Here is a 24,733-nt window from a genome sequence, read left to right as displayed (position 1 = left end):
TTCTGGTAAAATGGCAAATTATACGCCTACAGAAGTAGTCGATATTCTTATAACCTTTGGCGAATGTGGTAGAAATTACAGACTTACTGCCCGTACTTATGCGGAGCGATTTCCAAATCGCCGCCATCCTACTGATCAACAAATTATAAACATTGAAAGGAGATCTCGTAATAATCCACTTCATCGCGAAAGGCGAAGGAATAGACTTCATAATAATAATGACCCTAGATTTCTCGCAGTTTTGGCTATGGTTCATCAAAATTCCCATATTAGTACCCGTCAAATAGAACGAGAACTGGGAATCCCTCAAACTACGGCACATAGATTGTTACGATCAGTCAATTACCATCCGTATCATATTACTCTGGTACAGGAATTAAGTGAGGCCGACTACGTACTCAGAGTACAATTTTGTAGATGGGCTCTTGAGATGTTAGATCAGAATCCAGATTTTTTTAGTAATGTTTGTTTCAGTGATGAAGCAACATTCATCAGCAATGGTAGTCTCAATAGGCATAATTGCCACTATTGGTCACCAGAAAATCCACATTGGTATCGTGGGGTGCTTAATCAACATCGTTGGAGTTTATATGTATGGGTAGGCATTTGCAATGGTCAAGTCGTTGGACCTCATTTTTTTGAACGTCCAATTAATAGTCCAATGTATTTAGAATTCCTCGAAAATGATTTGCCAGCATACCTAGAGAATGTTCCCCTTGCAGTTAGACTAAATTTATGGTATCAACAAGATGGTGCTCCTGCTCATTATGCTCGTATTGTACGGATGTTTTTGAATCAAAGGTTCCCAAATCGGTGGATAGGGCGGGGTGGACCAGTTCTGTGGCCTCCGAGATCACCGGATTTGAACCCCCTTGATTTCTTTTTATGGGGATACGTTAAAGATGCAGTGTATAGTAAAGCTCCAACGACAAGATTGAATATGATGGAAAGAATAAGAAGAGCTTGTGAAGCTATAACTCCTTTAATGCTAGAAAATGGACAACGTAACTTTCGCTGTCGATTACTGTTATCCTTAGAAAATAATGGTGCACACTTTGAGCATCTCCTCCATGCGGAGAGAGCTGATAACAATGCAATCTTGCCTTAACTGGTGGGGTCACCACACGACCTTGCCTTCACTGGCTGGGTCACTACTTGACCTTGCCTTAACTGGTTGGGTCACCACACGACCTTGCCTTCACTGGCTGGATCACCACACGACCTTGCCTTCACTGGCTGGGTTACCACACGTTCAAGCACCCTGAATTGTGAGAGGCGAGGGGACTCACGTTAATCAAGCACCCCGAAGGGAACAGAAAACTGCTACGTCCACGACGTTGTTCCTGGGTTACGCTAAAAGCAGTTTCTTGAGAAGTAATTAATGAGTAATAAAAAATAATGAGAAGTTTGTTTTAAGACTAATTTCGAGTATTAACAATGAAAACGTGGTATTTTTATTGTTAATTTATTGCAGAATCGTAAGCATGGGTTCTCAGTAAGAGAAATCGAAGAAATTGAATTTCGTCGATTACAGCGCCATCTATCATGAATCGAGAAAAATGTTTCAGACAAATTGTATGTGTTTTTAGCCAAAGATTCCGAATATGCAATAAAAAATAGGGGTTCCCATTTAAGATTTCAAACTTGCCCCCCCTCACCGCCCAGGGGGAGGGGTGGGGGGGCTCATTTTAACGTCATTGTACGTCCCCCTCGAAATGACAAAATTTTGATTCTAAACATTTTTTCGTAGTGTGCTTATTTTTCGAGTTATTTGGCTGCCTAAGTTAAAATGGGTCACCCTGTATATTGATAAATAATACTCTAATAAATATACAGGGTGACCCATTTTAACTTAGGCAGCCATATAACTCGAAAAATAAGCAAGATAGAGAAAAATGTTTTAGACAAAAGTTGTATGGTTTCGAGGGGGCCATAAGATGGTATCATTGGTTTGACCTTGAAGAGTCATTTGAAGGTCACGTGAAGGTCACTTCAATTTTTTTAAATGGAATACCCTATATATTTTTGTACATTCTTGTAGCTTATTTCGAGAGCTTTCCAAAACACTATAATTAAGTACCTTTCCGTTAAGTACTTTTTGAGTTATGATGCTTGAAATAATTTCTTAATTTTACATAAACCGTAAAATATCTTGTAAAATATTCATTTTTCGATTATCTTACCTTAATACTTTTATGTACAAAATAATGAGAGGAATCAATTGGTGTAAAGAAAACACATAGTTGTTTTTAAGAAAAAATATGGAATTGTTAATTGCAAATTACATATTTTTTCTTCGAAACAACTATGTGTTTTCTTTACACCAATTGATTCCTCTCATTATTTTGTACATAAAACTATTAAGGTAAGGTAATCGAAAAATGAATATTTTACAAGATATTTTACGGTTTATGTAAAATTAAGAAATTATTTCAAGCATCATAACTCAAAAAGTACTTAACGAAAAGGTACTTAATTATAGTGTTTTGGAAAGCTCTCGAGATGAGCTACAAGAATGTACAAAAATATATAGGATGTTCCATTTAAAAAAATTGAAGTGACCTTCACGTGACCTTCAAATGACTCTTCAAGGTCAAACCAATGATACCATCTTATGGCCCCCTCGAAACCATACAACTTTTGTCTAAAACATTTTTCTCTATCTTGCTTATTTTTCGAGTTATTTGGCTGCCTAAGTTAAAATGGGTCACCCTGTATATATATATATATATATATATATATATATATATATATATATATATATATTGATAAATAATACTCTAATAAATAAATATATATATATATATATATATATATTGAAATAAATTTTTAGATTCTCGTGAAGCGATTGAATTAATATTGGTCGAGCCGTGAATGTAACGTACGTTTCAAGCGTGTCGGTGATCAAGCATGTGGATCGCGTTACATGTAACGCGCGTTAAATGACCACGAAGGAATGCCTTTTCTTCTTCATTGCCGGATATACTCGGCCGTCCGGCGGTTTCGTTTGATCGCCTGCCCAAGGACGGCAAATTCGCGAGCGAATTAAATCCGTCGAAACCACATTATTCCTTTAAAAGTGTACGTGATAAACGCATTCGTTACAAAACCTCGTCAACGACGACTATCTCGCGATGGGAGCGAAACAGGCACGAGAAGGGCGGGAAACACCAGAGGGTGCTGCGTCGGAATCATATCAGGGTGGAGATTGAACGAATGACACCGTGAGCAAATTTCCGCGATCGGTAGAATGGCGAAAGCGAGCGTCACCCTCAAAGAGCGTCCGGCAATTAATTTTACAAGGGCGCAAAAGGAAGCAAAAAGTAAACAGCCCGGCGTGCATCCCGGGTCCATCGTCGCGACGATGGGTTTTATATCTCCGCTAGTTGTCAGGCCAACGAGTTCTGCCTCGTTGGCCACCGCGTATAATGTCCACCGTCAATATAAGCTGTCGGATGCTTTTTCCTAAATTGACAGATTTTCAATTTAATCAAGTTCCAATCTAATGGAAAAATGCCCGATCTATCGGTCGCGCGAATAGGTACGCGCGCGCATGTGTGGACGCGTATGTATGTGTCGTGTACGTATGTGCCGATGGGGGTGACGTATACATATTCGAGAGAATGTACGGCCGACGCGCGCGGAGGGGCCAGATTGAAATAATACTTTTATGTTTAATCGCAATCGAGGAGCCTGCCCGACGACGACGCGGAACCACCCGCCGATCTCCGAGATTAATCTATTGATAAACATTCCATCACTCCGCGAATACCATGTGAGAGAAATAGACGAGCCCCACATCGATAGAATATATATCTCGACGTTTTATTCTTTTTACATCTTCCACTTTTTTCCTTTTTTTTCCTTTTTTTATTCTTCCCTTTGCCACCCATTTCCACGTTCGTCGTTCTGACCGCGTTGCTTTACGGACGGTCGCTCGTCAAACGTACGTTTTTATTAGCTAAATCTTTTGCAACTGCCACGTATTATCATGCGTCATAAAACCGTGGATTTTTCGATCAACGTGCAACTGTCATTTTCCTCGTTCTTAAAATTGTCTTTGATTGAGCGCATTAATTTATGATTGCAATATGAACGACGAGTTACTAAAAAACCGTCGATTGATTTCTACACCGTGATAATTGCTACTATACATATGCTATTACATATATCATTAATACCGGCAAATATATCATTATACCAAATGTAAACAAAGTCATAATACGGCTCGATAATTGAATTTTTTACGGTCGATCAAAGCTCAAGGCATCTCGGCGGCCGTCAAGAGCCGCTGACTGTTGCTGCGAGATGACTTCTCGCCGAATTCTAACCAGTGACCGCAGACCAGGCCACGCACGCGGATCTGATTCGACAATAATCATAATAATTGTGAAATCCGATCGAAACGTATTTGAGTCGTTGGAATGAACTACCGAGCTAATGAGATCCGATCCAGTACGCTGTCGCAACTCCTCTGTATCGTTTGCCTTCAATCACTTTCTTGACAGATGCATTTACGGCCGGGACTGCTGGCCATCAAATTGGAATGCGCCTTAAGGCTGGTTATGGCGTATCGATCCATCGGACGGTCAACGCGCCGGATTCAGCTACGTGAAATTTGCGTCTTCGGGTCCGAGACGGTCTAGATAGAGGGACGCTGCTTCTGTGGCAAAGCTCCAGATGGTTTGGCGGCTTCTCTCGTGTGACCGGTGAAATCTTCGGGGCCGCGAGTGGAGGAATATTCGTGACGATGCATCCGTTGAACGTTCAACGGTTTCCGGACTCAAATGTGTTCGTGAGATACGCGAATATTTGCATATAGATGCACATTACTGCGGTCTTTGCGAATGCGAAGAGTACTCGATCCGTTTCAAACTCGCGCTATTCCAGCACATCGTGAGATCTTCTTATATTATTACTTTCGAAATCATCGCAGATTATTCATTTCTGTCGGTAATTTGATGTTAACTTCCGCCGCGAGAATGTAATCGCGCACGATTCTTTACGTTCCTTTTAACCAAAGACTCGATTTAATCTTGCGAGTGACCTTGTGTGTCTCGCGGAACCTTGAAGATTTGCTCCTTTACATCTTTATACTTATTTTAGCGTCGTTGAATATCCATTATTCTCTGGAGAAAGAGAGATATTCCGCAATTAAGAGGTACGGCTAATGGCATTGAGGGGATCGTTAAGAATACCGTGTTCAAAGATTCAATAATTTATGATTGTCGAACAAAGAGAAGTTCGAACGACTGTGAAACTTCACGCGAGTGAACTGCTCCGCTCCGATGAGAAATCGCGGATAAATTATTCCGTTGATAACCCCCCCGCGCGCGCGTGCATCTCCGCGCATCGATCCGCGCGATTGCACAAAAGCATTCGAGATTTATTCTCGTTCCCGATCCAGAAAATTGACTGCGTCCCGATGATAATCGTCAAGGAATTACGTATGCGAAAGCGCGTCACTATGATCGATCGCGCCATCAAGATTTTTTCTCTTCGTTGCCGGCCAAAAGGGGGTGGACGACATTATTATCCACGTTTTTTTTTGCTACGTACGTACACCGGGCGAAATTGTTTCTTTTTATCGGTCGCGAAATGTAACATCCTCGTTCTTTTTGCGCGTAAATTGCGCGCTCCCTTCTCGGATGCGCGCCCAGCATTAAGTCCATGCGTGGAGTCCGGCGTAGATCCCCGTGTTTGCCGAGGGGATAATAGTGTAATGGATGGACAGGGACGACGAGCTAACGGATGAGACTGCCGTTTTCGAGAGTCTCTAGTCCCGAGCTGTTGTCGCGTCTAAGCGTCGTAGTTGTTCTCTTTTGTCGCTTAATTGGCATCATTGTCGAACTCTTAGACGTAGAGCGTCTAATTCTTTATGCGGAGAATATCACGTGGCTTGTCTTTTGGCAATTAAGATAATAAAGTGATGGATCAGCATTGTGACTTAAATTATATTATTATCCAAGCGATTTATGCATGACAGATTGTCAGCTTAAATGTGTGTAACTTACTTATGTCATTCTTATTAGTTGTGATATTTTTACGTATGTCTTCGTTAACGAAAAAAAAGTAATGAAAAAAAACATAATAATTTTTATGTAAAATTAGACGCCGTTTTCTTAAAACTAACGAGAGACAATTTTGCAGTGATTGTATCGTGTTGATAAACGAGATAATTGTTAATTGTTCCGACGAAAAGTAGACACATTTGACGACTGATAATTTCTCCAGACGCTTGTTTGCTAAAGTTCCCTCACCGGCTAGTCTGATGTGCAAGCATCGACAAAACTGCTCGTCGTTCATCGAAGCGAGTACATATAAGCTACGTGCAAATATTTTCCGCTTTATGATCGTAGAAGTCAGGATTCTCTTGTGATACTTTACTGTCTCGTTCTAATGCGCGACTTTTATTACCGTACCTTCTATTGCTAACAACTAATTTTACTGTAAGGAAAATGGTTAACGATAGATTTATTAATTTCATCTACAAATTTTAGTTCAACTTGACCGCAAAATTAGTGCTAGAAAAAAAAATCTATTTTAATTCTTACTTCAATTCACATAATGTTAATAATATACGTATATGTAATATTAATGTAATATTATATTTAAAAGACGATTTATTCTTATAACTAATATTAAAAAATCATTTTTAAATTACGCTACAATTAAATATAAAATTACATAATTGAACGGATTTTACTGAAAAATGAATCGATGATAGTCATTATCTTATTTCATCAATCTATTTCATGCACTATCTATTGCATTACATTATGTAACTCAATTGGAATTACAATTAATATCCATCAATCTATACGTATATATATTTAACATTAATAATTTCGCGATCTAAATTGTTGATTTTGTAATTTTTAATCGTCTGAAATTTACGCATTACGAGTTTGAATTTTCGCGAAAAGAAAATTTCGTCTTCTGTCTCTTCGATTTAGAAAATATATCTCTAGCTAGGCTAGCAAGGTTATATATATCAACCACGTCATTTTCGTGGAAGTCATTTAATATGCTTTGTTTCGTATATTAATCGCATGCAGGTCAAAAGGACCAGTGGCCGATTTAGGTTGAGATGCGGCGTGGCGGCTACTTAACCGTACAATTGGTTGTCATTGACATACAAAACCGTTAGTAACGAGTGCGACGTTCGTCTCGATTGTCGTGCACACTTATAAACCGTCATAATGACTCGATCACTTCAGCGGAAGCATAAGTCGAACGATCGCTTAAGACTGCTTAACTAGCATAAATAGACCATCGTATCATCGTAATATGACAATATCTTACTCAGTAATTAACTCATCAATTAATCATGCACTTGCTACGTTAAACTGAAATGCGCTTGTTTTTGCAAGAGCGATCGCTCGATTCTTATCGTGCAACGTGCTGCGATTGCCATTCGGCATTGCCGCCGGGCCGCATAACCACCGGACGAACAAAACTCGTTCCAAGTGAACAATCGAAAGCAGTCAATCGATTTCCAACATCAATAATCGATGGGACAGATTTCTGTGCTTACCTCGCTCTTGAGATTCAATGGCACATCGCAGGGGCCGTCCAGGTCTGCCTCCGCTTTCACCTGATGAGACAGCATACTGTGGCTGTGCCGGGGCGGTACGGCGGTCGCCAGCATGTTGGAATGCTGCAGATGCTGAAGACGAGGCTGGAGATGGGGCTGGTGGTGATAAGGCGGCGACAATTGGGTGTTCAGAGTGCGAAGATCAGCTGGCGGGGAAGCGGGCGCAGCGGTACTGCTCTGTTCCTCCTCGGCCGAACCCTCCGCCATGTCAGCCTTGCATCCCGGGGACTCGTAATCTGCAAATCGACCAAAACTCTCAGAGGACCGTTCTAATAGCGGGCGCGCCATAGTCCCTGGCACGACGCAATCCCATTATAGCGCGAATATAATTCGCGTTTCGATTCAATAGCGTGAAACAATTTCGCGACGCGCTAAAATAAAAAGATCTCGCATTTTCAGATTAACATCGGCGTTTTACCTTCAGTTTTACCATAAGTCCAAGCAATTAAAAAGTTGACCGTAAAAAAAGTATGATAAGATTTCCAGATATATCGATTAATGATACATATTTCGGCGATAATTACATTGACATGATCGTAGAAGAAACAAAGACGCAGTTGTACTTGATGTACTTTATTCTTAATAATAAACAGTATGCTACAAAACCTTCCTAAACGACATCAACACGCATCAGTTTTGATTTTTCGAGACCGTTGCGAGAAATGAGACGATAAGCGTAAACAAGATGCTAATTAAACCGGCACAACGCGCGGGATCGCATCAGCCGTATCGAACGGCGACGCGTGCAGCTGTTAAGAATGCAGACGCTGGAAATTAGAGAAGCAGGCCCGTTCATCTTCCGACTTCAAAGCAAAAACGTTCGGTTGGCGCATCGCGTTCGCGGGGGAGGAGGGGGAGGAGAGAGGCGCCGAGAGAGGTTCCAGAATAAAATCGCCGACTAACGGCGCTGCGCCGCCCGCAGTCGACACATCCCGCGTTTATCCGCCTAATTATTTTTATCTAAGCGTTCAGTTAGTAAGAATTCAAGGGCAATGAAATCACTACCGTCTGGACACGCCGCTCTCTCGTCGCTTTCTTTTCGCGTACCCCCTTTCCTCTTCTACCACTGCCACCGTCATCGTCGCCGCCGCCGCCGCCTCGGCGGCCGTCGTATACTTGGTGAACGCAACTAATAACATCTGCTTCTATTTTTGCGCTGGCCCGAGTCCAGCGCTTTACTTTTTAAAAGCCACGCGCCTATGACGAACGGCTGGATGGATCATCGAGCGGAAGCCCAGGCGTGGAAGGGGGGAAGCCCGGGAGTGAAACGAGCCGGTTATTCTGGACAAATTATTGTCAAAGGGCGAGAAAACACCTTCTGCCAGCTAGCTACTTTGTTCCTCATAAAAGGCGTTTTATAATGGCCATCGTAAAAATATTTGATGCAGTGCTTTAAAACGCCCGGCGTGTTTATAATAAAAGCGTTTAGATCGTTGAGTACCAAATAGACCGCTCACAAGTACAAACTTCGGTGTTAATGTCGCCTGCTTCCTATAAATATGAACATTTTGATACGCGCGCGTCACATGATATTCGTATTTGTTTAACGGCAATTGCGAACAAGTTTCTCAAGACGGAATGATTTAACGAAATTGAGAGGAACTTGCGTCTTTTTCTGACGTGGCCACAGACTGCCGCCGATTGCTATGGCTTTGAACCTAAAGTGATTTATACCATGCCTCGCGAAACGAAAAGCGAGAAAAATGAACATGATTTATCTTTGAATTCGCTCGACATTATCCACCTGTTTTCGCATTATTTCGCTATTACGTTTTGAATCTTCTCGTCGTATAAATATGTGATCTTGAACATTCATGGATTAATAAAAATGTTGCAAATTTTTTGACAATAAAATAAATTAAATCTTTTTTAAACTTCTCGTTTTAATAAAAAAAAAATTGAATTTATTTTCTGAAAAAACAATCTTCTTTTGATTAAAATCTTTCTAAGAAGAAGCGAGTTATTATATTTTTATCTATATTGCACGATGTGCAATTTCTTGTAAACAAAGTTATAAATATAAATTAAATTAGTATTTGTATGCATTCAAAAAAAAGTAACTTCAATTCAGTAACTTTTTAATAAATATAAAAGTTCTTTTTATACTTTTCTCAATTACATCATGGTATCAAACGACAACTCACTGTTAAAAGATACAATTCTTATACTTAATAATTATGCCGTTTTTGCTCGAATAATAATTAAAACTACAAAATATGCCGACTGAGAATATACATATAGCAACTATAACTAGACGAAGAAATCGCATCGATCATTACTACAAAGTATTAATACATATATGTAATAAGAAGTAATACATATATGTATGCAACGAAAAGAGTGTTAATTGAGCTATAATTAATTAACATTAATCCATTTTGTATCAAGGAAGCAATAAACAGATTAAAAGTGAATTCTTATCGATGCCCGTCTCAAAAATTATTCTTAGATGTAGTATGTCTCAAAAATAATAAGGTAATATTACGAACGTATCGACATTGTAGCATTAAAAAATTTGATCTTCATGATAGAATAAAATCCTTCTCTATAAAAGATTGCAAAGTATTTAATCTCTGAACATTTTATCCGTGTAAAAGCGCGCCATCCAGAACAGGACTATACGCAACCTATCTTTTTTCCGTTTGCAGTCATTAATTTCCGTCGGAATCATATTAATCGCTGTAGGGCTGTGCCCGTGAAATTACTAGACGCTTTAACCACCGGCTGTCCAAACCGAATTCGTCCGCAGCGATTATTATATCGCGTCCTGAGGTCTAATGCCGGGTATTCCGAAAGCTAGCCAATTAGTATCGTCGATTTGGATGCTTTAATGAGAGTGCGGTTTCATTAGCGTATCGCATCGCCCCGTTCGTGATTCGTGAAATAGAAGAGGAATTCTTAACCGGACGAAGATATCGCGAGTGATTATAGCGCGATCGTTCAAACGTCACCACGGCCGACCATTTGAAAATTGGTACCTTTGCGTCCTGCGACCTTGAAAAATGCGCCCCTCACGATCGAGATCGTATAAATCTTTCAGGAAAGAGTAGGGGCTGCCCGTGGGGTTCCTCTAGAAATATTTCATGTAGAAATTAAATCGGGCATTTCATGAGAGCAGCGTTTCGTGTTCAATCTAAAAATTACTTTTCTTGAAAATTTTCGATTTTTCCTGTACGATCGAGTTTTCTAAAACGATAAAGTATAAATTTTTAAACCTCTTTCACTGGCAATTATTCCGTCTCCGCTTAATAATCATCCGTTGGATAAACCCGCTGGTGAAAGTCCGTATAATAGGACACGCGATTAATACGCCAAGGCGATTGATATGAAAATCACTCGAGGACCCATGAGGGTAATTAAAAAAACGGATGCGTTACGTGTGATGCTGTCGTTCGGTCAGACACGACGCGGTGCGACGGAGATATTCTCAAGGATTGGAAGTTATCTTCCCTCCTGGATTGTCCTCGAGCGACACCCGCGGTTACCCGATTTTGTCGTAGTCGTGTCTTTCCCGCTGTCTCTTTCTCTCACGTCAGTCAGTCCGCGCGTCTCTCTTCCGCGTCCTCCTCTTAGCCTCCGGCATGCATCGCCATTTCGCATTATAGTTCCTCCATAGCCAACATCGTTGACGACGACAACGACGACGTAAAGGCAGCGTCAGCGGCAGCGTGCAATTAAGGGGTTGATTGATGTTAATTCAAAGGGTAATTAAGAATGTTGCGCATAAAAATCTGGTAATTTATGGTCATTGGGGATAATTATATGTTGACCAGCTTGTAATTGCAAGCGTTCTCCGTGGACTATACGCGTCCAACGATTGCGGGTAGCTACCTAGAGCATGATGCGAGTGTGGCGCGGTACGATGCGTGTGTGCGTGCATGTGTGCATGCGGGCTTCCTCGGAGTGTGTGCGGACGGGGATATACGGGGTCTCAGATCGCGGCTTATTATAGGGGCCCAGTAGATAAGGTGGGTTTAGAAACAACCGGGCGCCTCTGGCCAGCAGCTAGTTTCTACGTAGCCGCCGACATTCTCCTCTCTTGGTACGACAAGAGAGCTTGAGGCTATAGAGGTGCACGTATAAACCACCTCTAGGGTTCTCCGTGGCGCCCCGCGATTTACGAGGCCGATTCCCGACCGTCAAGACGGCGGTTTTAGAATTCTAGACTCGGTCCAATTCGCGCGTGGCGCGACGGCAACGTACAAATCGTTGAACGCAGCTCTGCGTGTCTGGGATGCTCCGTTGCGATGCTCCGAAGACCGAAGCTATAAATAACCGGACGGATAATCGCCATATGGCCACGCATACAACAAACCACTGACCATTTCTTCGTAGCACTCGTTGACGATATTCGCGTTTGATTTCCCGGTAGCGATTCACTCATCGAGAGTTTTTCATCTAAGCTACAAATTGCATTTCTAGTTTCCTTTCTCGAACTGGTGAGACAGATTGTAAAAGATTTTTGTATCTATTCAAGAATCTAATCAAACTATTCCTCGCAATCATAATTCTGCCGAAATGACCAGGAGATAACAAATAAGATTTATTGAAATTTGCAAAAAAAAGTCCGGGTTTTTGATCTGTATTTGCTGAATATGATTGAGAGGGTGAATAACGCGGGCAAAGAAACACGCGTGTGTGTAACCCCCTATTTAAAACACAGGGAAATAAAACGATCCCAGCGGGACCAGTTGGCAACCACCCATCGCGACATTGTCCTTACCCGAATTTTTTTTCACGATCTCGTAATCGACCGGGCGCCCTAATGGCGTGGCATAATCGTGGCTTTGTGGCATCTAACCGGGCATTAACGCTAAAGAGAAGTAGGAACGCGTTGCGCGCTTGTGAACGTGCTCGTGTACGGTCGATTCGGATTATTTTATAGGTACTCGCCGGTTTGCTGCGATCGAGCAATAAATGCAATATAATAAGCGCGCAATAGATTAAACCGCTTCTCATGCTACACCCTTCTATATAGCAGTTTCGCTTCGCCGGCACGAGAGCGAGCATAATTAAGGCGAGTGTACAAAGAATCCCCGCCGCATCCGTGTTGGTTAATTTGCATCAACCTTTAACTCGCGTACGTACATAGGCATATCGGCTAAGGTAATGGCCGTTTCGTGCGATACTATTCTGTCAGAAATCCGAGGGGCTTTGTCCCGAGTCACGAAACGCAAGGATTAAACTGAACAGCGCGGCCGTTAATGCGACTGTGCGAACGTCTCGTCGGTTCAGTTACGAATGTACGCGTGGCGTAGGTGCGTGTGCGTGTATGTAAGCGCGTAATGCGCGCATCCGCGAGCGCGAGAGTGCCCATAAATCGGCGCCGAAGGGCTCGGCATCAGCACGCGTTAACCAAAGACGCGATATTTTACGCCCCCATCGGATTCTCGTTTGACGTTACAAATATTTTACATTATTCCGGCGAAATTCTTTTTCGAGACGATAATCGACGCGAAGACTAATCCCGCGTACAAAAATGAATTCATCGTACCAAAATAAAATTGTATATGCGAGAAGATTTCGGCAACATGTAACGAATATCTATATTAATCCACGATTTCTTTCAAAAGAAATGAGACTCGTTTATCTTCTTATAACGCATCTCGCAAAATCGATCGTTTTTTTTTAAATGTCACTTTTCGCTGAAACTTGGCACCCACAACGCGAGAACGATGCCGTCTCTAACAGTTTCGTGCGACGTGTCCTTCAGAGGGAAACGCAGGAAGAATATTTCATGTTTTACGGCGCCAGAGCGTCGTTGGGGTTTTGCCGAATAAAAAAGTGTCAGCTCGCTGGCTAAATCAGAACGCTCCGAGTGCATTAAACTCCGAATTACCACAAATAGAACTTTAACCGCACATGCCCATTATAATGGCACCCCCTGCTGAAGATGTATTTACGTACTAAACCGCCTTCGAGGCTCACGCTGAGTCGTCGGAATTAACATCTGGCCCAAAAACGTGTGGCTCGGTTCATTGGACCCCTTTTTCTCATTTTTATAAGTGAACTAGTTGTTTTGTTAAAAGTGCTCTCGATTATTTACAGCAGAGTGCCCATCGCTTCATTATTCATAAATTACTTATCCCTAAAAAATTGTTTATTCTCCGTTATTAAACGTCAAATTAGTTACTAATGATATTTTTGCATAGTAGAGGAAAATAGAAAAAAGAGAGAAAAGAAATTGTATTATTTTTAAATAAAAAGAGAAAGAGAAAAAAAAAGATGTGAATGAATGATTACTTGAGGAATTACCTAATGCTTTCTCGATTCGTTAGTATTCGAGTTTTTCTCTTGAGAAAAGGAACACTAGCAGCGTGTCGGAGACAAAATGATTTTGAAAGTGGTTTTACATGCAAATTAGGTCTATTAAAATATCAGAATATAGCTTACCCAGCGTATACAATAAAAACACGAGTGCTGAGGCAACTCTCTATCCGTCAAATCATAAGCCGCTCCGAGCTATTACGTGCGTGTGTGTTTCTTCATGAATTATTAGAATTAATGAGTTCGCACACATTGCTTTCTATCACAATATTGTAGAAGGCTAATCATAAATTTGTCGGGAAAAAATTTTGGCGTAACAAAGGATTCGCCTATCTTTTTTACGATACAAAATTGATGAATTTATTAATGTATTTCTCGCAAATAGTATGACTCGATACAACATGGAATCAAGATTTTTTTTTATAACGTACCTTTCATCATGGATGAGTAGTTTCGCAAAAATAAAGAACTGTCTTTTGTGATATGCATAAAGAGGCAACGAGAAAGGATTGTATCGCGAAGGAATTTTGTAGTGCACTTTCTGTTATGCAAGCGGAAAATAATCATTATTGTTAGATTATAGCGTACGAAACAACAAGTAAGTATAAGGCTTCACACTTGACATACTGAGCTTCTGCAGCAAAACTTTCTAACCCGGAGCGATTTCCGAGTCGATAATCGATGAAGATTCTCGATCGGAGGGGAAAACAGAATAGCATGGCTATAAAGCGAGTTGAAAGTGGGTAAGTTGTAGAACGAAATGTTATCGTGTGAAGAAGATTGTCGGTAGGGACTGTAAACTGGGCGAAGGGAAGCCTTGAATGGAAAAGCCAACGGAAGGGGGAGCGAGGGCGGTAAGAATAAGGGGAAAGAAAGGGGAAAGAAAGGGGAAAAAAAGGGAGAAAAGGAGGGAGAAAAAGAGATATAAAAAAAGGGGATGCGTCGATTCGATTTCTTGACCTCGACACGGTGATTTCTCGATTTCATAAATCAATACGTGACAAAAAAAATTTGCATGTGCTGATCTTTCCTGTGTACACATGCATATATGTATAATTAAACAGAAAAGATCAGGACGTGTAAGCTTTCTTACAAATTGTTTCATGAAAGTTAGAAACAACTATTTTTCAATGTTGAGATTAGAAGAGAAATAGCGCGCAAAACATGTAATGCTTGCAAAACAACTTCACTAAAATTCGGCGTCGTTTAATCGACACGAGACATCTCGTTTTCTTTTGTGTCGATTCCAAAGCGCCTACACCAACGATATCGCGAGTCAAGTGTTTCCTTTGGGATTTTCTGCTTTCAGCTTTCCGCGTCTATTCCCACCGACAACGATTTTGCTCGGCCAAGCTTCGGCCATCTCGCTTCCACCTTCGGCGGCTAGAATTCACTGCTCTTCCTCCCTTCTGACTCCACCAACCCTCTCTTTCATCTACCCTTCGTGTTCCCGAGGCGGCAAGCAAAGAACTCTCCTACCCTCGGGCAGCTCACACTGATTTTCCACCCTCGTCACCCTTCCCGTCCACCATCGTCACCCCCTCTTCCTCTACCTCTACCTCTGCCTCCTCTCCACCCCCAGAGTTCATGCCGTCACTCGTAGTCACGCCGCCAACACGTGCTCCTGTTTACCTCTCCGGTCATATGGTCCGGGAGATGACGCGACGCGTTCAACGACATCGCTGTGTAATCGCAAATATCTGCCGATATACATATGCATATTTCGCATCATCAAAAAATTTAAGAATGTTCTTTATTGCTTGCACGACATCCGTAATGTGTGATTTTCGATAAAAGTTCCTTTAGAGAAAAGTGTTAGGACAATTGTATATATATAAATATAATAGAAACATTTTATAAATATATATCTAGTACTTGCGGTATTTCATTATTTATGAATAATTAACAAGTCGGTTTTATCGAATTTTATTTTGGAACCTTTTCGATAAATTTAGATTACCTAGTTTAACATATATATATAAAAGACGTAGCATTTCCGTACTCGAATTGTCGACAAATATAATATTGTTTCTCTCTTTTTCTTTATTTTTACTTTTTCTCATACGCTTTAGAGTATGTGTATATATTGATTCATGTTAAATATATAATTATATAATACGATATGACACGATATAAAATAATCTTTTATAAATATTCTTTTATACGTATTTAGTTTTTCATATTTTATTTTCATATTTTAGATTTAGCATAAATAAATAAATATGTTTATATATTACAGGAGAGAGAATATTTTTTTATGTTATATCATATCATACAATGTAAATTGACATTTATACAAAGTGAATTATTTCCTCGCTAACTGTGTTATAAACATATCAAATTATTATCTTGATTTTTGCTAAATTTTAATATTATCTTCCACGTGTACATTAGAATCTACAATAAACTTTTTGAGAAAAATAAAGAAATGATATTTTAATAGGGCTTTTAAAATATAATTAATGAAATAATTATGACTTAAATAATTCCGACTTTAATTATATCTCTTAAAATTATAATTTCTCTCAAGTTATAAATTTAGTTTTTACCTTTAATGTATTTATGATTATCTTAATAACTGTATATGTATAATGTGGAATAAATGAGAATATTACATCAGATAGAAATAGCTTGATAATTATATCACATTTCTGTTAGCTATGATAATTATTATGTATATATACCATCATTCTTATCTAATATCTACATGACATTGATTCTCCGTATATCAGTCGATGGAAAAAAATGATGAAGATTAAGAATCATGAGTAACGGTATATTTATATGTCCGACCGATCCTTTAATTAGCATTTCCAGGTCACATACTCGACACGTGTACGCAGACGTGCATAATTATCGCGCTAATTATTAGTACATAGCTAAGTATCTGGATGAAATTATCACCGAGTTGGAGTGAAGCGCATAGAACGAAACGCTGCTTTCGATCCCTCGCGAGCAGAATTCCCGCGTGACCAGCTTTAGGAGAGGAACTTCCTTAATTACCGAGATTAACTAAATGGTATCGAGCCAACGATTATCGTTCACGAGGCACGCAATTGCCGTCTGAATATGCGCATAACAGTGGAAACGGATAAATAGATCTCAGGGCTGAGTTTCCGCTTCATTCTTCTAATAATTATTTTAAGCGTGTCTTAATCTATCCGGTTCATTCGACACGTGAAGATTATTAGATCTAATATTAACACTAAGCGATGTCATTATATATTTCAATAAAAAGTCTTCTATTGTTTATAAGAAGGCGTTCAACTACTTTTTAATTGTTTTTTAAGGCTATGCGATACGTCAAATGTAGAATTAATTAATTTCTATTACTGATATCTGTTTCTGAGACATCGTATAAAACGCGCTTATGTATAAGCTATGTATACATATATATAAACGCCTGCATGTGATGCGCACGCAGGCGCATTCGTACGCGCGGTTAATCGGTGTGTGAGTGCGAGGTTACACACGTGCAAAATCAACCGGGCGCATTTAGAAGGCCCATCTAATTACCGAGATTAACCCGGGCTTATAATAAGCAGGGGTAAACTCGCGCTCTGACACTCACCTGAGGCGATCTGTGACTGATGTATTTGGGACGTCGTCCTGACGCGGGTTTATCTAGCGGCGATTATTTATCTTCGCCACGGTGCAATTCCGTCGCGGGATTTTGCACCGATCTCGTCGATCAACGGCAGCCTAATGTCTATTCCTCCTCTTTGATACTACGCTTATACCAAGGCACGACACGTTTCAAATTCTCTCCAAAGATCTTCTTCTATCGTTTCTCTTGCCGATCTCTCGGTAATTTTCCTATCGGCAAATATTAATAGTTCGTTCTGATAGCGTAAGAAGCGGCAAGAAGCGAACGATTCACATCGGTGACATCAGCCTAGTTAATTAGCGGATAATTGCGACTAATTAGGGACGATTAAGAAGCAAACAGATAATTGCCCACAACTTGATAAAATGCTGCTTTGGTCGATTCAACCTCCTCTTGTATCCGCTTGAACAATTGACGACAAGTTGTGGAAGGCGAGACGTCTTCGAGCCGTTTCTGGATATTTCAGGTGATCGGAGTATCTCGGAATAATAACTTACGGTTTGATCCTCGACAATGTTCCACTGCGTCACCCCGCAGATAATCGGCAAGTAGCACACTTTACGTGTAATGTTATTTTAATTATTTTATTTGTGCGCGTTAAGCCATGCACTCTGTAGTTATTGTCCGTAACATATAATTTCGCGTTGAAAAACACCGACGTGTTCACGCGATGAACGTCCGCGTATTGTAATTATCAGCACACTCGTCGCAATAATTAGAAACTTATTATAGCCAGAGTTCTTGTCTCATCGCTTTCTTTTGTTCAGTGACAACGCTGACTAGCGAATACGTTACTGAAGAATGCGTATGTCTTGACAGAGCTGGTAGGTTAATCTCAACTGCTTGTGTCAAAATTCCCCTGGACTTCTTACAATTAATTTTATTCACCTATTCTGTATGCATTCAACGCATACTTTAACTCATTTGCATATACTCCTAATTTATGTTTGATAAGTGCGGAGTAAATCGGAGCAATCGCTGCAATCACCTGATTTGAAACAGCTGATGATGAAATGACGCGATTGTCAAAAAAGTTAACTCTTTGAGTTTACTATCTAACTGGGAATGCTTCAATCACACGTTTCACTGACCAACTGTCACAAAGTTCACTGCGCTCAACTGTCCGCGAAGCGCAGACCGAAAAAAATCCCACCTTTATGGGCCACGTGCTGATAGGCCGGATAAATCGGCGCACGCAACTGCACGTTCAAACTTCTCGATCACTAGATAGTTTCACAAACACTATTTATTTAGCGGCACGTCGCGAAATGCGATGCTTTCGAAGTAGGCGTCAACTCGACCTTCTCCGATTGTCTTTTAACTCCAATTTCTCTTCCAATTCGGAGTAAAATTTGTCCTCCTTCCACGATCGACACTGCGAGCGACAATCCAAATCTTGCTGCGGATTGGGTGTCTCGGAGAAGGCAGGCGATCCACTCTTCCCCTCGTGCTGTCTTTGCTTGGCAGCGTGGTCGTGCACGTTGCGCGGTTGGAGCTCGCCGCGAAAACTCGGACCTGAACCCTGACGGTCCGCAGTCTGGCTGCGTAGTGGCACCGCTGTAGAACCGAGGGAAGACAACCCGCCGTGACGATTCTCCCGCCTGGTACGTAGTCAGCATAGAAGGGGTAATAGGGGCGGTACGTTGGGCGGTACGATGCGCGGAGGTGGTCCACGAGTTACTCGCGAGATCCCGTTGTTATGATTGTTATGAGTGTCCGAGCTGCCTCCCGCGATGCACTTTAGGGGTGGTACGCTCGCGAGAGGTACCTCTGTCTATCTCTGTTTTTCCAGCATGTTCGCATCCCGCTTCCTCTGTAATATAACCACCACGAGCTCGAACGAGCTCGTAACCGTGATGCAAATCAGCCCGACGGGGTTGGTGAGTTCGCCGGCGGGGATGCCCGGGAGGAGCGATCGGTACCGAGGATGAGACTCCCGGAGAGTCCGTCGCGGGAGGAAAGAATATGATCGGTACGTAAGTAGCGATATGATTTTAAGAACTGATCGGTAGAACCAAGAGATGTGGGACCAAGAGATAGGACCAGTGCCAGTCTGCTAGTTGAACGGTAAGAAGTTGCTGGTCGCTGGAGAACGTATTGTCAGCGATGTTATTTGTTGCAAGTTTCGTTCTTGATTGAAAATTGTAATTTTTCATTGTGATTAATAATGTTTGACATAGTGAAAATGGAAGAATTTGTACGTAAACATTTGTTAATCAATCATAACATTATTCGTAGAGGAAATTAAATCCAAATTTAAATATTGGCAAATGATCTATAACTAAGGGCAAATGATCTATGACTAAGGGCAAATGGTCTATAACTTCCTTATAATTTGCGATATGTATGTATTGTAATAAATTATAAAGCCAGTGGCCAATCCTATGTAAAAATTGACGAAAATAATATCTTAATTGAAACATACACAGTAGATTCAATTATAGCATCTTCAACCAATGACTCAACAGCACAAGTTAGGAATATGTCTTGTACATATCAGAATTAAAACGTTAAGAATTACAACAAAAAAATTAAGAAAATGATAATAACTTATTTCATATGACGTAGATTTGCGAGTCTTTATTAAATAAATTGAACTGTTAATTTTGAATAAAGAATGCGCAATTTTAATGAATATAGCACATCAAAATAGCCGATTCATTTATTTCTCACTTTTTCTTTTTCTTTTTAGGTACTTAGACGCAATAGATGCGCATCCGTCATGATAATAATGTACATATCTTGATATAGCATTTTAATGTTTTAGCCTATCATACAAATTAATATAATTTTGATGATGATGATGTTTCGTGCCATTTCGATTATTGTTCAAACTGGATGATCACGGAATCATGACCGAAGCATAATGCGTATAAATGATAAGTGCGTATGGCTGAACTGACGGTCTGTTTCTACTTCAAATCGTTTCACGTAATTACACGCAATTCACTCTATCCGTGCAGAATTACTTTATATCAATCGGATAATCTTTATTAATATTATTAAATTCATTCGGACATTAATTTTTATGGACAATTACATGCGTCGGAACACGACATTTTCGCGCATTCAACCTTCCGACGCGACCAGAAAAGGTACCACAAGCTATAAACCTTTAATGATGCTTTAACTACTTAATATTTTATTTCAATTTTTCTACATGAAATTGTTCTCAATAATATTTATAAAGTGCATATATTTAACATATTTAACATATTTTTTTATTCGATGAATACCTCTTTCTTAAGAGACAATTTGCAAAATATATTTCTTTGGAGTTTCAATATAATTACCATTTAATATCACATTCTCATTAAGTTTCTTTTAAGATATAATCACGAGAATCACTCTTTTTTTGTCGTATAATTGTTATTATAAAATATAATATTTTTAGAAGATTGATATGTGTTTCTTGGCAAGAGTCATATATGAAACGACTACAATTATAATTTCTACAACTTCCGCTAATTACAATTTATTTCGTTTGATTCATTTCTAGTTCCGTTCTTAATTCCAAATCAGAGTGAAATCACTGACATGATTCGATTACAAATCCATTCCGATGCGGACAAAACTGTAGGCGTACGAAGTTACACGCTGTGCGAGCTGGAAGGGTGCGTTTATTAAGATAGAATTTTACCCCTTTCCTGCCTACGTGCCGCCCTCGCCGACGCCACTGATACCGTCCGCACCCTCGGTGTTTTAATGCTCTCCCCTCAATTCCTCTGACGTCGACCCCGACCATATTCCAGCGTGATTCGATCCTTAGACACGATTCGAGCGATTCGAGTAGCCAGTTTAGTTTAAATGCCAGTTCAATTCTTCGCGAAATTCTTTCTACTGCTACTTTTGTTATACTTGGCTACTTTTGTTATATTTGGCCAATTATAAATTTTAATGTAGTTATTTGATCAATTAAAATAATACTAAGTTATATAATCAATTAAAATAATCTTAAGTTATATAATATGGTGTTATACAATAATTAATTAAAGTAATTCTCTTTTTGTCGATTATAAGACAATAGCAAAAGTAGTGACAGAGAGTTAAAGAATCTAATAATAATATAATATTTCCAATCATATTTATTCATAAATTGTAAGTCCGTTAGAATAAAAATATGTTTATCAATTTTTATATATATATATATATATATATATATATATATATATAATTATATATCATTGTGGTGTGATAAAGACATTTAATTAATTTTGCAATTTAAATATGATCGAAACAGGTAACTGTATTCATATTTATATTCATTTCTCTGTAAGTTATTCATGTGCTTCTATAACTATAATGCAATAGATGACTGCTTGCAAATTTTGGTGAAATTATCGTAAAATTAATGGCGATGAAAATAGCGTTGCAGCCATTGTAACACAATTGTAACACGATTTTAAGACTAAAGATAGATAAATGCTAGACATAGCATAAATAGATTTAGCATATATGTATAGACGAGTATGATAATTTCCTCGCAATTTCGAAATGTATTGGAAAAGATCTCGACAAGAACAAATTGATTAATACAAGTGTAAAGTCACATTATCACGGAGTCAATGAAATTCAACGCGTCGTATCGCTCGTCTTTTTTTCCCCACGAGCATGTTACGTCGAGCGTCGACATAGAAGAAGGGAAAGTCTCTTACACGAAATATACGAGGAAATGAATGAATACAGCTGTCCTTCTTCCTCCCAAAGGTCCACGTGCTTTTCACATATAACTCGTCCCCGTGGAGGCAGGAGTGTAGCCAGCTGGTGGTTGAAGTTGTAGGAGTCGGCAGGATGTGGGTCTCTACTCTCTCGCCCTATTCCTTCTATCCCGCTTTGCCGCTTTCCCCGCAGACGTTTCTACTCTCTCGCTCGTCGGTGAACCGGCGACACTCGTTCCACTTCCTGCAAACCACGTCTGTCCTCTTTCCGCCTTTCGACGATCTCTCTCGCTCCTTCTCCGCACGCCGCCGACTCATCCCCCGTGCTAGGGTGCTTCGTCTTTCTCCCCCGTCCCACCGGATCGATTAAAACTACAAAGTGTTGCCTCTCCATCCGTTGCTACGCTCATTCGTGGTCGACTACATTGCTCCGGCACTCTCCTGGCGGCACTGGGTTACCAACTCTTTCCCAGCCTCTCTCTCTTTCTATCTCTTTTCCTTCTCTCTCGCTTTCTCTCTTTTTCTCTTTCTCTCTCTCTCTCTCTCTCTCTCTCTCTGTTTCTCCGCCCGCGTGCCGTTCCGTCTTTCCCCTTTCAGCTCCACTGCCGTCGCCTCTTTTTTCGTCCTTTTATCAGAGGATCTCCGTATTCATGGGCGTTCGCTTCGCTTCCTGATAATCCCCGCGTAAAACTTCTCTGTCCCGTCGGGATTGCTCTCGCGCGCACTACCTTTCCTCTTTTCGCTCGCGTGAGAGACATTGGCCGTGTGCTACTTTTCACCTTCAAGTTTTCCATTTTACAGGCATGTGAAACAGCAGATTTCTCTGCATTCGCTTTTTATTAAATTATTACTAATTGAAACGATTGCCGAAAGCATTTTTTTCAAAAATACGATTTGTGTACATCAATCTTTACAAATTAACTTCTTTCAGTTTTATTGTTTCACATATCTAATTCATTATCCTTAATTTATATTATCCTTAACGAATGCAATTGTTTAGGCAATGTCTGTATAAATCGCAAGTACTGGTTAGCGTTATTTTCGTTTAATTTTAAATTAAAATGACGTCGATATCATTGACAACAAAATCGATAGATTTTCTAACAATAAATGGAGTCACTTGTATAGAAATAAAGCGTATGGTCTCTCATAGTAGCAAGTTAGCAAGGATTAGTTGGATCTTTCCACCGCGTGAAAGGTAAAGCGCGATTATATCCTCGGGGCCCTGTCAGTATCCTTCCCGGGGCCTTGCTCACTTTAAGTCGCAACAACGTGGCTAATAACAGAGCCAGTAGAAGTCAAGCAGTCTTTACGACCATCTTCCCAGAAGTATAAACCCTGGATCCTCGGCCACCATTCGTCGAGTTACATTCTACCGCTCTTCGAAACATCGTACGGGTCCGCGAAATTTTGCAAGGGCTAATTAATGCGAAAAAGACCCCGACAACAAAGTTGCTTGCGTGATCGCTTTCTTAAGTATCACTGCCGTGCGTTGGAAAACACGAAGAAGCAAACTAATCCGAGAGAATGAAGACGAGTAAGAATAGAGGCGCCGGAATGAGTCGGAGCGGACGAAATAATGACCCGTCGCGATGATCGAGATGAATGTTATGAATATTGTCACGAATATATGTAAGCTCCTCGCATGTTTTCGACTTCTTTATGCTCAGCCTGGCGGATGCAGTACGGATGCCGCAAGACGAAAACGAGGAGGCAAACAACAAGTATCACGCTTCTGGCGGAAGAACTTCTTCCTCGCGTGACTACGCAATAAATGGCGGGGAGATTATTCCCAAAATTGTTTTCTTATGTCGCGTCCAACTGCGCGAGAAGAAGTTTTAGCAGGTGTTCGATGAAGATAATGTTCGAAGATGTTGCGCCGCGTACAAGACAAGAGATATTTCGGACGGGGGCTATCCAAAGGAACATCTCTTTGTGATCGTTTCCCCATTGATCGATAATTTCGCACCTCATTGTTGTATAATAACCGTATAGCAACACTGTGGTATGCTTTCGATACCCACTTCCGATCAAGAAACTTTTTCACACCGCAGTCAAAGATTTCACGAAGCACGAACTTCGTGGGATATCGTGGAAGTCGAGTATTCCTTTTGCACTTGATGTCCCTTCCTTTTTGCGACGGCATTGAATTACCTGCCACGTAGAGCCTGCGCTTCTAAGAAATTTCGGGTTTATGACTTCTTTATTTTGCAGTATTCATACAACGACTCTTCATCTCTTTTTCCTCGAGCAGGCCAGTTTGATTCGCGCACATAATATGCAAGTTTATTACGAATATTAAAAATTCTTATTTATAAATTCCTATGGTAATAGTCTCGTTATACCGTTTCCTTACGATTCGCTTTAATATAGCGTTATTAAGATTTAACACAAGCTGCAAGTTATAGGGAGAGATGTATTATATTCTATGCACGAGTATATACTTGTAAATAATAAACGGGACGTATATATATATCACCCGCATCTTTGCAAGAAGAGACAAAGATCGTGGTTTCAAGATATCCGGTGTAATGCTTCACTGCGAAATTTTAAACTGATGCTGAAGTGTAAGATAATATTTTTGTTTAAGAACATTTTTTGAGA

At 40.2% G+C, this 24,733-nt stretch overlaps 1 protein-coding gene across 8 annotated transcripts in view; it reads right to left on the bottom strand.

Annotated features, from left to right (window-relative positions):
- Pdm3 (POU-domain protein pdm3) overlaps positions 1-24,733 on the bottom strand; it is a 139,313-nt gene that overhangs the window by 96,669 nt on the left and 17,911 nt on the right. For 3 of the 8 annotated variants that reach the window (XM_083095859.1, XM_083095862.1, XM_083095863.1), the window contains exons 1-2: positions 17,436-19,040; positions 7,538-7,833 (exon numbers count right to left, since the gene is read on the bottom strand). In XM_083095859.1, the coding sequence (XP_082951985.1) occupies positions 7,538-7,804 (267 nt within the window). In that variant the 5' untranslated portion in view covers positions 7,805-7,833; positions 17,436-19,040. Of the gene's footprint in view, positions 1-7,537; positions 7,834-17,435; positions 19,044-24,733 lie in introns of those variants that run through there. The other 5 variants (XM_083095857.1, XM_083095860.1, XM_083095864.1 and 2 more) reach the window with 4 other exon arrangements.

This window comes from Camponotus vicinus, unplaced genomic scaffold, assembly GCF_025532165.1.
Source record: "Camponotus vicinus isolate PSW18456_S1 unplaced genomic scaffold, iyCamVici1.0 SCAF_4, whole genome shotgun sequence".
Lineage (NCBI taxonomy): Eukaryota > Metazoa > Arthropoda > Insecta > Hymenoptera > Formicidae > Camponotus > Camponotus vicinus.
This window is presented reverse-complemented; position numbering and strand designations above follow the sequence as displayed.